Source organism: Haliotis asinina, chromosome 1, assembly GCF_037392515.1.
Source record: "Haliotis asinina isolate JCU_RB_2024 chromosome 1, JCU_Hal_asi_v2, whole genome shotgun sequence".
NCBI classification, from domain to species: domain Eukaryota; kingdom Metazoa; phylum Mollusca; class Gastropoda; order Lepetellida; family Haliotidae; genus Haliotis; species Haliotis asinina.
This window is the reverse complement of record NC_090280.1, coordinates 75,387,680-75,399,746: the sequence shown is the minus strand read 5'-3', so window position 1 is coordinate 75,399,746 and position 12,067 is coordinate 75,387,680. Positions and strand designations below refer to the sequence as shown.

At 38.1% G+C, this 12,067-nt stretch overlaps 1 protein-coding gene across 1 annotated transcript in view; it reads right to left on the bottom strand.

The window, feature by feature from the left end:
- LOC137297202 (pre-mRNA-processing-splicing factor 8) overlaps positions 1-8,821 on the bottom strand; it is a 42,055-nt gene extending 33,234 nt beyond the window's left edge. Inside the window, exons 1-5 of the mRNA XM_067829218.1 lie at positions 8,700-8,821; positions 3,543-3,751; positions 2,519-2,687; positions 1,021-1,185; positions 595-810 (exon numbers count right to left, since the gene is read on the bottom strand). Of these exons, the coding sequence (XP_067685319.1) occupies positions 595-810; positions 1,021-1,185; positions 2,519-2,687; positions 3,543-3,735 (743 nt within the window). The 5' untranslated portion in view covers positions 3,736-3,751; positions 8,700-8,821. The remainder of the gene's footprint in view (positions 1-594; positions 811-1,020; positions 1,186-2,518; positions 2,688-3,542; positions 3,752-8,699) is intronic.
- Between the last annotated feature and the right edge of the window lie 3,246 nt (positions 8,822-12,067).

The window sequence follows — 12,067 nt, the reverse complement described above, 5'->3', positions numbered from 1 at the left end:
CTGACTCTGTTAGATTAATTACCGAACTGATATGGAGAAGAGAACCGCAATCCCAATTCTAAACATGAAAGTGCATAGTTTTAAGCTTCCATAGTGATTGAGTGAGTTGGGTTTTACATTGCTTTTAGTAACATTCCAGCAATATCACAGCAGGGGACTCCTGAAATGGGTTTCACACACTGTACCCATGTTGGAAATCCAACCCAGCTATTCGGTGTGACAAGAGAACACTTCAATTACTAGGCCATATCACCACCACTTCAAGCTTCAATAAACAAGAATCAGATCATATCATGGTGCAGAACACCTTCACGTTCTCAAACACTACCAATACAGGAAATCAATGATTGAACCGAGAATGACTACCTGATGATTTTAGGATCTGGATAAACCTGTTACTGACAATACCATAAGGTATGTCTGGGGAAGATAAACTTTTTAAACATCAAATATATCTCTCAGACTCCAGATGACCACACAGACAATCAGATATATGCTTGTCAAGATTTGTCATCACAGAGACATACAATTCTAAAACACACACCAATCCCGGCATAAAAATGGTCCTTGAAGACATGTTATAATGCTACTTACTTGGAGTCAATGAGAGGTTTGTGTTCGTACAGCCAGTCCCCAACATCTTTGTCTTCCTCTGGGTCCAGATCCATCTGAATTGCCTCCAAAGGTTCCACATCCAGAACGTTGTCAGCATAGTCTAGAGGAGGCTCCTCATCGTCAAAAGGTGGGAATCTCATCCGTTTGAAGTGACGCCGATCACGTTTCTCTCTTCTCATCATGATCCACATGGTTCTAAACAATTACAGATTATTCAACATGAGTGTGAGTGAGTTAAGATTTTTAGTCACATAAGTGTTCAACATTAGCTTCAAGACAACTCTTTACAATCAGTATATTAAGACAGGTTTAATAAGAAGTCTGATCACAACCATGATAAGTTTCTTTCAGAACATAGCAGAATTACCCTTGAAGGATACAGTGTAACTTTAATTCAACACCTACCCCCACTGCGCAATATATACTGGTTCAATGACCCAGGGTATCTCATTGACAAATGTGATGGCACCAGTGATGTGGTAGAGGACACTGACATCACGGATCTGCTCCCATGGCATTGGCATGTTCTCCATCAGTTTCATCACTGCATGCGGCATATATTTCAGAGCCCTGGCAACAAATTAAAATTGATTTTCAGAACAGTCTAAAACACATGTTCATCACAGCAATCTGTAAATGATGGTCTTGGATGAACCAGTTGATGAAAGTACAAGCAAAAGATATTCATAATCGCTACTGAGAGAGACAAGCTGTTGTCATTGGGGATAACATGACCTAAGTCACGAAATGCATGACAAGGGCCACAACTCTGTAGAGCACAGTGTTCACGAATAGTGTCTGACCATCTGACAAATCTGGCGCATTTGCCAATGGTCAGACAGAAGTCCCCAACCTGATGGCCCCAGTGTCTGACTGAATATATTACAATGACTTTGTCTGAAGTTGTTATTTGTGGCATGTGACACTTGTTCACTGATTATAAATCTATGTTTATAATGTTTGTCATTATAGGATGTTAATAATTTCAATGCCAATTATGAGAAATGTTAAATCTGAAATGTGTGTATAATTTTATTCTGTGGGTCCTGTGAATTTTCAGTGGTCAGACATACGTCTGAAAGTTACAGGACCCAATGTCCTGTTACTTTGAACCACCATTTGTAAACACTGAGAGCATCATAACAGAAACAGTTTTCAACCACCATCATTATCAATAACAAAGGCCATAACTCTGTAACAAATTACAACACTATTTTTCCTTTTCTGAATCTAATCAAGACATGAATGTCCTGAAAACACATACCACATTTGGTTTCTCTATCAATAACAGTTTCTAAGAAAATCTGTACACATTGGCAATGCATACCCTCCATCATAACATGACAAAAGCCATTGCTCTGTGAGAAATTGTAACATGTTTCATGATTTCAAACTTCATAAGGCATTCATGTGCTGAAAACAAACACCAAATTTGTTTTCCCATCACTAACGATTTCTAAGAAAATGTGTCTCCGTCACTGTGGATGGACCTATATTCCCTCACTTAGTTATCACTTCTCAATTTTATGATCTATAGTGAGAGCCAGGGCCTAGATTTTCGAAGCTCTCTTAGTGAAGATAGTCGTAAAGTAATGTTAATGTATATCTTTTACAAATATCATAGTGCTACGAGAGCTTCGAAAATCTAGGCCCTGGTCTACAAAGGTCCTCAGTTGTTTCTATTATGGACAGTGATTCTACCTCAACTTTGAAATTCCTTTTCAGCAAAATGAGAGATCAGTTGTTTCCTTTGAAGCCAGTTATAAAATGACAGATTATCCACCAAGACAAATAATATAAACACCTCTCAGTCATCTTCAAAGAGAGCATAATTTTAAGTGAGAACAGTACATATAACAAAACAAATCAAAGAAACTTGCTACATCACAGTGTAAAAGCTCACCCTAAATACACTCTCTTGTCATGTCGGAACTTCCTGTTGGTCATGTCCCCGTGATCTCGGATAATCTTCCGCACATGTTCTGGGGGCATGTCTTCCTTCTGTGCATCAATAAAGCCAAACTTTCGTTTCTCAGCATATCTCTTTGATTGAAGCTGTTGCCATTTACGAGCTGGAAGAATATAAAAATTACCTGAAACTCTCTCATGGGTTCAAAACATTTTCAAAAAGCCATTTGCCACAGGGCAAACGACTTTAAGAAAGTAACTTGTCCTGACCAATTTTCCTCCTGCCCTGATTTTTATGACATAATCATAATGATTTATTATGAAAGAATAAATCAACATGGTATTTCATGTTAATGTTTACTGGTCTATTTATCAATAAGTGGTAAAAACGCAAAGAAAAAAAACTTTGCTTTATAATCATCACAACATTTAATAGTTACATTTTGAGCGGGTATGAAATGAATTCCAAGCTTATTTGCAGTTGGAAACCGCAATCGGAAATTGTCTAGTACCCTAAGGACAAGTAAGATACCAGTATCTGATTGCCCAAAATGAAAACCGACTTATCCTAGGTGTCGGACGATGGGATTTTTGAACCCCTGCTGTTGCTATCAACATTATCAATGCAATACTGTCAATGTACTGTTCTTGTCAGGGTCAATAACTTTAAGCAGCAACACTAATGTAACATGTTCACAAAGAACTAGTTTTCAGAAGGCCGTTTTAGATCAAATTAAAAAAGGTCAAGCCAGTCAGCCAGTCTGACCACCCGATCCCGTTAGTTGCCTCTTACAACAAGCATAGTCTCCTTTTAATATTTCTCTTCCAAACGTCCTGAAAATACCTCAGGCTGTTTAACTACAATAAAGTTTCTAGTGTTCTGAAAATATTTTCATTCATCATTTCATTATGACTGAAGAAAGGTCACAGATACTGTAACTTCAAATAAGACCTTGGCCAGTTATGTGACGAACCAAACCAGTGTAATATAAAGTACCAAATGTCAATCTATATCTTACCTTTCTCTTGCAATTTCTCCTCTGTCATGTAGTCGGGCACTTTAGGCTGTTGAGGCGGGGGAGGTTGGGGAGGGTGTGGCATGGGTGGTTGCTGTTGTGGGGGAGCCATAGGTACCACTATCTGCTGCAATACTGGCTGACTGATCAAGAAGGGCTGGCCTCCAGGCCCTATAACAGTATAGGGGAAGGCCATCCTGGTAGTCTAGCTTCTGAAATTAAAGTGCACGTCCAGTTAAAAGGGAATTATGAATTTTGAGATATGTATATTGCAAAATCTAAAAACATTTTCTATCAATCATACCTTTTAAACCACAGCAGCCATGGTAACATGCATCTGACTGTAACCACTGATAGCTGATGGAACTATATTTGTTGAATGTGTAGAAACAGTTGAAAAGCAATCAGAAATATCTGTCATTAGACTTTCTAATGAATTTCTTGTGTGTGTTCTTGTTTGATTGTAAATTCATATTCACACTGAAATGAGTTTTGTTGTGCATGATTAAACAATCAGTGTGTTTACACGTGACATGTATGTGCACTGTCATAATGTTTCACATAATCTCAGTTGACATGTCTGCATGTGCACACAAAAATGATGCCACAATGTCCCAATAATCATACCAGTCTAAGTTAACATAGGCTCAGTATTATTTGATACACTGCAATACAGAGTCTAACAAACCCTAGCAGCTAGCAACCAGTTATTGCTGTATACCAGTTATCACCACTTCCTCTTTACAGCGCATGCGTATATTTGATCGTGTCAAACTGGAAAGATATTTTCAGAAAAATCTTAGAGATCCCAAAACATTTCCATGGGAAGTAAAAAAAATCCCCATCAATAGAAAAAAGTTTGTATTTTTCTAACATAATACAGCCCTCTAAACCGACATGCGTAGAGGCCGGCAAAATATGCCCATATTGTGAGCGTGCCTCTTTTGCAAATTTTCTGCATTCTCCACTGGTACATCCATGTCGCAGGAAACAAGGGCTACTACTGCAGCACCTTTGGTGATGTTTGAGATGAGTTAAGCAAGAGGTACGTCATCGCTAATCTTCAAAACTATCTTGACAGTGAGCGACTGACAAATTGGGAGTCGTCATTGAATTTAATTTGCCAAGTGGCAAGTGCCACTCACCAATTTACCTAACCTACTTATGCTTAACCATCATACCTAACTGTAATCCACTGTTGTTAATACATGTTCAGGCAATCAACAGAAGAGCAAGGATAGCTGATGCCTGTTTTGTGAGCGTTAACTACTGTACAAAAAGTCAATCGGGCAGTCTTTATTGTGCCAAAGTACGGTGTAGGCTGATGCTGGATTAGAACGCCTGCAAACGATCATACATTTACTAGCTTCTGCCAGGACCAAATTCTAGTACCGATACTGAGGGCATGCCGGATTGGAGGGATGGCAGCATTGAGGGCTTCCACAGTAATTGCATGGTCAGACTCGGAGTGGGGTTTTGTGTGACAGACGCAAAGGGGTGTAATGTCCATAAAAAATCCTAAAAAGTTAGACCGATATCAGTGTATGAAACTCCTACAAAAAGACAGGGAGCCCACACAGCTGATAACTTAAAGATGTTGCCAGCCCTGTTAACATGTAAGCAGCCCTGTATTAAAAATAGGAAATCAAGATGGTGTTAAAAGAAAGTAATTAATGAATTACTTGTAGTGAGGCAAACATGTGCAAAATCAAATTTAATAAAACCATGACTTGGTCACTGTCAATTCATTTAGAGTTACTGACATCAGAAAAGAATGGCATTATTCATTTGCTGAATACATTCTCTAGACCAGTCACATTTAGTGTTACATAAATGGGTAGGTTGATCTGTGGAAGTTACAGTTTTGACTGATCATGAACTATACAGGCATCATCTTGTTACCACAATTGTATGTTATATTTGATATATTTCCTGCAGCCAATGATACTGTCAAATACATACCCTTGGAAAATGTATTGGCGCACAGGGACGGCTATAAAGTAAAGTTGTAAGCCCGCCATGTAACTAGCAAGCAGCGGGCCATAGGGTAGACGCTATTTCATACACTGCCAACATATTTTAACTTGTGTTTTTAATAACAAAGCCATGTTTCTTTATGGTTTTGCATAGAATTTCACACAAGAGATAATTAAAGCACCATTTCAACATTTCTAAATTCTTGTCTCCAAGTGAGACCATCATGGTCAATGTTGGTTCAGTTGAGTGGTTAAAACTTTAGTAATCTGACATGATTTACATCATATACTCATGGAAAAATTTAAGGGAACGCATGTTTCTTAGGGCAATTCAAAATTTCTGTTTACTAACTTCTGTACAGTGTATTATCGTTTTCGTGAAGAGCAGTTCACTCAAACTCACCATAATGCTTTCCATGCACGAGCACTACATGCTCCCAAAGTTACATGCACTTAGATTTACATGTGACATGTATGTGCACTGTTAAAAACAGTTAAAAACATTGTTAACATGGCGAGACAGTACTTAACTTTGGCACACAAATGGGAGGCAATAGGCATGGTTAATGGTGCAAGCTCATTACGACAGGTTGCAACAACTTTTCACAAGTCTGTTAGCGTGATATCCAGACCTTGGAACCTCTATAGAGCGACTGGTGACGTCAAAATGAGGCGTGGTCGGGGACGGAAAAAGGAAACTACCCCACAGTATGACCAGACCCTACGCCTTATTGCCCTGCGAGACAGGTTCAAATCCTCCTCCAAAATCTATTCAGGCGAAGAACAAACGTCCGAATTTGTCAACATACAGTGCGTAATCGTCTTAAATCGGCTGGTCTAAAAGACTGCTGTCCATTGGTTGGAATCAACATGACTGAGCAACACAAGCGCCCGAGACTGCAGTGGGCACGGAACCGTGTAAGAAGAATCGTACGTCAATGGAGACACACCATGTTTAGTGATGAGAACAGGTACACACTAGACCATAATGACGGTCGAATTCAAGGGGAACGCGTTGGGAACATCACAGTGCCTGCACCATCAAACAGCATGATCACTATGAAGGGGGCTCTGTTATGGTATGGGGCTGGTTTACCGTTAACCACAAAACAGATCTTGTGCGTGTTGATGACAGAATAACAGGTGTATGATATCGTGATGAGATCTTGAACCCGATTCTGACCCCCTTTGCGCGCACAGCAGGTCAAAAGTCATGACAATGCCCGCCCTCACATCACCCATGTTTGACGATAGACTGAGGGCTGCAGGTGTCTGGGTGTTGCAATGGCCGGCTAAAAGTCCTGACCTTAACCCCATCGAACATCTTTGGGATGTTCTTGGCCGCAATGTTCGGGACAGACCTGTTCAACCCAACAATTTCGATGAACTATTCGTGGCTCTCCAGGAAGAATGGCTTAGAATTCTGATTGGTACCATCTGTACACTCATTCGCAGGATGCCACGACGATGCCAAGCAGTTCTCCAAGAGACATGGGGACACACCCGATATTGATTTTCATCACTTGACATGAGCCTTTTCATCTGTATGAACTTTTCTCTTACTGTTTCAAAGATTAAAAGTCACAGTAATTTCATGCGTTCCCTTATAATTTTCCATGAGTATGCTTTACTTTCACTAGACATATCCACAAATAACATTTAATATCATCCATTCAGGGCAATTTGACAATTAGAAACAATTCAATGAGGTGAATAAACTGGTCACAAAATCAGTTCATGTCAACATTTGTCACCATTCAAAATGAAAATTTCATTTTCTAAATAAAATACCGTATATGAAAGGCGCTCAGTATGTCAAGGTTATAAAGACAGTAATTTAATTATGAATTTTATGTTATATTTGAGGAATAACATTACCAAATCAAAAGTGGCAACAAGTGCTCCTGTTAGGTGTAACACCGTGCTTCGTGTTGGCTGTCTTAAGGAATGAATACTCTCACATTTTTGGTACCAAAAAGAGTTTGCTTGACACTAGTAACGGAACTACAAGAATGATTTATGACCATAATCACAAGAAGCGTTTTTGACAGAAATTATCTATGAACGCAAGTTTTATCTCTGAAAATATATAAGCAAAGCAGGTGACAAAACTGGGAGTAGTGCACTTTACCGGGCGCAGTTTTCCTAATTTTTCCGGATGGATATACTCGCACCAAGGGTAAGCCAACCCTAACCTTTACTCACTAACCCTATGGATCTAGAAGGGGGGTGCCCAAGGGCTAAAGACTTAGAAGGTGGGTGCCCAAGGGCTAAGGATACAGCAGCGCGCTCATTAGCAAGCGCTCGGGTTGAGTGCCCGGTAAAATAAAATGGCAGTTGATTGTGAAAACATAAAGCTGTCATTTTTCAAAACAATTGTCATGATTGCAGGTTTAGACAAACTTATAAACAAGACAGTCTACCCCTGGAAATGTGCATGAATACTCCAGCAATCCACATAGGTATACTTCATATTACATCACAGAGGTGCGCGCCCTCTGATTGGTTGAAAGACAATTGGGCACTGTAGTCAAAAAGGTCAATTTACGGCAATTATATGTCAAAATGAGTAGTTTTAACATTTATAACGATGTCAATAAAAGATTTATGTGTACATGCGATCTTTAAAGATACACACAACCGGCAACTGTAAACAAGCAGGATACGTAGCTGAATAGCTAATCTATCATCATGAAAACATCAGGCTGAGAAACTACTGAGGAAATCACGAAACGAAGGGCAAAGTTTACTAAGAATGAATGAAGATAAATACGTATATACCTTTTCACTGTAAACATTTTCGCATTTCTTAATATTTCAATGATAAATGCCAAACAAATAACAATGAAGTTATCGTACTGGCATCAAACAAACACTGGATGAGTTTGAGTGATCTTTATGTTAGTTGATTGAAAAGAGGAAAATGCAATCTGCACATACAGAAAATGTGATGTGAACGGAAAAGGCGTATAGGCGTTAACTGCCACCAACCGTTGGCGTCATCCTTATTATAACGACTAAAAGTCGACGGGCAACCATAAATACAGCTATTCATCTACAGGCTTAGTATTTTTCATCACAGAGCAGATACATGTGCCACGGAAATAGTTATGCGAACATGTAAATGAATGCAATCAGGTTTGATCTCCAAATTGAAATAATAAGTTGCTTGCTTAGAGCTTACCTACGTTTCCTTATGAACTGTCTTTCAAAACTTCGTTCGATTACTTATAAATTTCGTCTGAGGCACGTTTCTTTGCGCACAAAGATGGACGCGACGTGCGGTTTACGTAAACCACGTGACTTGCATGGACTATACAAAAGTGGAAATCGCACTTCGAAGCGATATCAATCGGAAATGGTGTGATCATGTCCTTTATCCTCCCATATTCTAAACCACTGCTAGGCTGTACATTTATATGTGTCCGTGTTGTATACACTAGTTATTCAAAAACCCTTGAAAATTACTCTTTTGTCGAAGAATTCTATCCTGTTATGTTACATGAAATCAACTGTCGATTTTTGCAATACCAAGAGGAAATAACTCTATGTTATCCATTTACCCGGACAAGTCCGAATATTTAATTCACTAATCAACACACATCCATTTCTCTGAAAATAATTATGACAATTTACTGAAACATCAGATGTGCAAAGTAGTATATTATAATTAAAACATCCATGCATTTTAGTATTTTCCTTCTTATATCGCATAACTAAAAACTAAATACCCGTAATTTAAGGTGTTAATCTTGGAAATTCAGATAAGGGTTCATAGGTCCTTTGGCTAATCTCTTATTTATTGTTGATGTTGATCCTATTGTTCGTAGTGAGATAAGGCATTACTCACTGATATTGAAAGCATGCTTCTAGGTAGGTTTTATTTTGTGTATGTATACAGATATATTGATTTTCATTAAAAAAAATTTCAAAAACAAAATCATTAAATTGAGAGATTAGATGGTAAAACTCACTCGAACAGGCCAGTAGGTTATTGTGTGTAATTTAATGGCTAGATAAGTGTATTGTTCAGAAGACAAGTCATGTCTGTGCGTGTGGGGTATGTACATGGTCTGTTGTCAAAAGTATCTGCAAAGCATGTTAACTTTAATTTATTTACCATCATGACACAGTATACCAATGATGTATGTAATTGGCAAACAATATGTACACACATGCACGTTTTTTATTTATGTTTTTTTTCTTTTATAACTGAAAATTTTAATTTGCTGTCACAAAGAAGGTGATTCATCTGTAATTTGAGGGACTTACAGTAAAGTTTTGTGCAATGTTGTTATAGAGGTGAGTTTGAACATTAGGCCAGACCAATTCAATTTCTTGTTTAACAGATTTTTGTCCTCTGAAAAACTACAGACATGCAGGAAAAAAATATAAATAAAATTTCCAATCGAAGTAATATTCCTTCTAAATGCTTAAATTATTTTACTTCTGGCAATTTATGAAGTGAATATGGGTCAAAAAACAACCTGAAAAGTATTTTCATGTGAGTTTACATTTTTAGCCAATGAAAACATTAGGATTTATTTTTAGAGTGTGGGGGATTCATTTTACTTTGTTTTCTTATTCTTGAAAAAAATACGGCAGGCGGATCCGTAAAACAAGAAATAACATCGGTCTGGCCTTATCAAGACTAATAACATGATCCTTAAAGGCAAGTAGAAAGAGTTCAGAAACGATTCACTTGAACTTTGCAAGATCATGGTATAACATTCACTTTCCATTAAACTTATCATCTTCACTTTTACTGAAAAGATATATTGTTTTCAATGTGATACTTGTTATGCAGTGACAGGCCCATGTATCATTGCGAGGTTTAAAGATTTCTTTTAAAAAAATATCTTCCTCCATTTCTATGACAGTACAATATGTCTAGATATATTCATTTATATTCATCTATGAAATATTTAGCTAACAATATTAACAGATCAAACACATTATCAGTGTGTATATGTTTTTTCATTGCAAACACAATAGGTTGTAGATCACTTTTAAAGGTATTTTTGCGGCTAGAGTGCAGTTTACTGGGTGCGCTACCTGGGGACTGCTGAGCGCTTGCTAATGTCAGCACGTTGCTGTATCCTTAGCCCTTTGGCACCCCCCTTCTAGATCCTTAGCTCTTGGACAGCCCCTTTCTAGATCCTTAGCCCTTGGGCACCCCCCTTCTAGAACCTTAGGGTTAGTGAATAAAGGTAAGGGTTGGCTTACCTTTGGTCCGTCGGTATATCCATCCGAAAAAAAAATCGGAAAAAACTGCGCCCGATAAAGTGCACTACTCCCCTTTTTGCATATATATTTAAGTACGTATATTAATATGCAATTGATCCTGGACTCATCATGTGATATATCACTAAAAAGTTTGCACTGTTAGCATTTAAATGTCTTTAAGAGGTTTTGAGTATTGTCTCTCACGTAAAAGCCTACAAATTTATAATGTACAAGCAATTTCTTTTGCCTTAATTTTCAATTGTTGTCTCATTTGCGACAATTGTACCAAACAGCAAGCACTAACACTTAATCTTGATGAACGTAGAGCTATTTGTGGTGCTGTTCACTTATGTTTGACCAGATATGTCCAAAATCTGTTCCCTTGACAGCTGTTTTTATTTTGCTTGAAACATTTAGTTTCAGAGATACTTGCAGAAAGTTAACTGAATTAAGAACTGTATCAAAGATGGCCTCCTCTGCTTATCTCCTTTTGTCATCTTTTCATCAAAACATATAATGGAGATTTCCCCTAGAAATGAAGGCATCCTTGAAATTCATTTCTAAATTTTCCAATGTCCGTGTATCCAGACAATTTAACGTGTGTGGCCTTACACACGTTAACACTTCTTTAACACAGCACTCAGCAATAATCCGTCTGTGTGAAGGCAGTTGAATCTGTACTCAACAACATAGTGATTGACATCATGAGTATAAATCTGGATATCTGGGATAGAATGACAAGCTTGAACCAAATCAGAGAGCCTAACCATCTGATCCGATTACTAGTAGTTGTTACCACATGGGATACTGAAGACCAGTTCCAATCCTTGATCCTCCAATAGATCTCCACTTTACCATGGCATGCATCGACGGCTAAGTTTATTACCTCCCTTGGCTGGCTTCACATTTTCACAGTTGCCATTCAGCTGAATTGCCATTGCAACCAAGCTTGCCAGTGTCAACATAGACAGCAGTTTGCAGCTGTTGATCTTAGTTTGTTCACAGGCTCAGATTGTTTTAAATCATGCAGACATTTCAGATCTGAAAACATATATGCAAGAACCACTTCTACATTCTTACAGTGATCCTCAGCATGAATTGTGTTGCCAATTTTAATCAGTTAGATATTTCAAAAAGCGAAAGTGAGTTGTAATTAGTATGCTCAGTTTCCCTGGGTAGACACCTGATTATAATAAAAAGCCAAGGGAGGTAATATTTTAAATTATCGGGCCGAGTCGTAGATGCATCCAATGTATTGTGGAGATTTATCATAACATATACCCAAGAGATATTGAGGAAGACACAGATGTTCAGTACTGATAAATT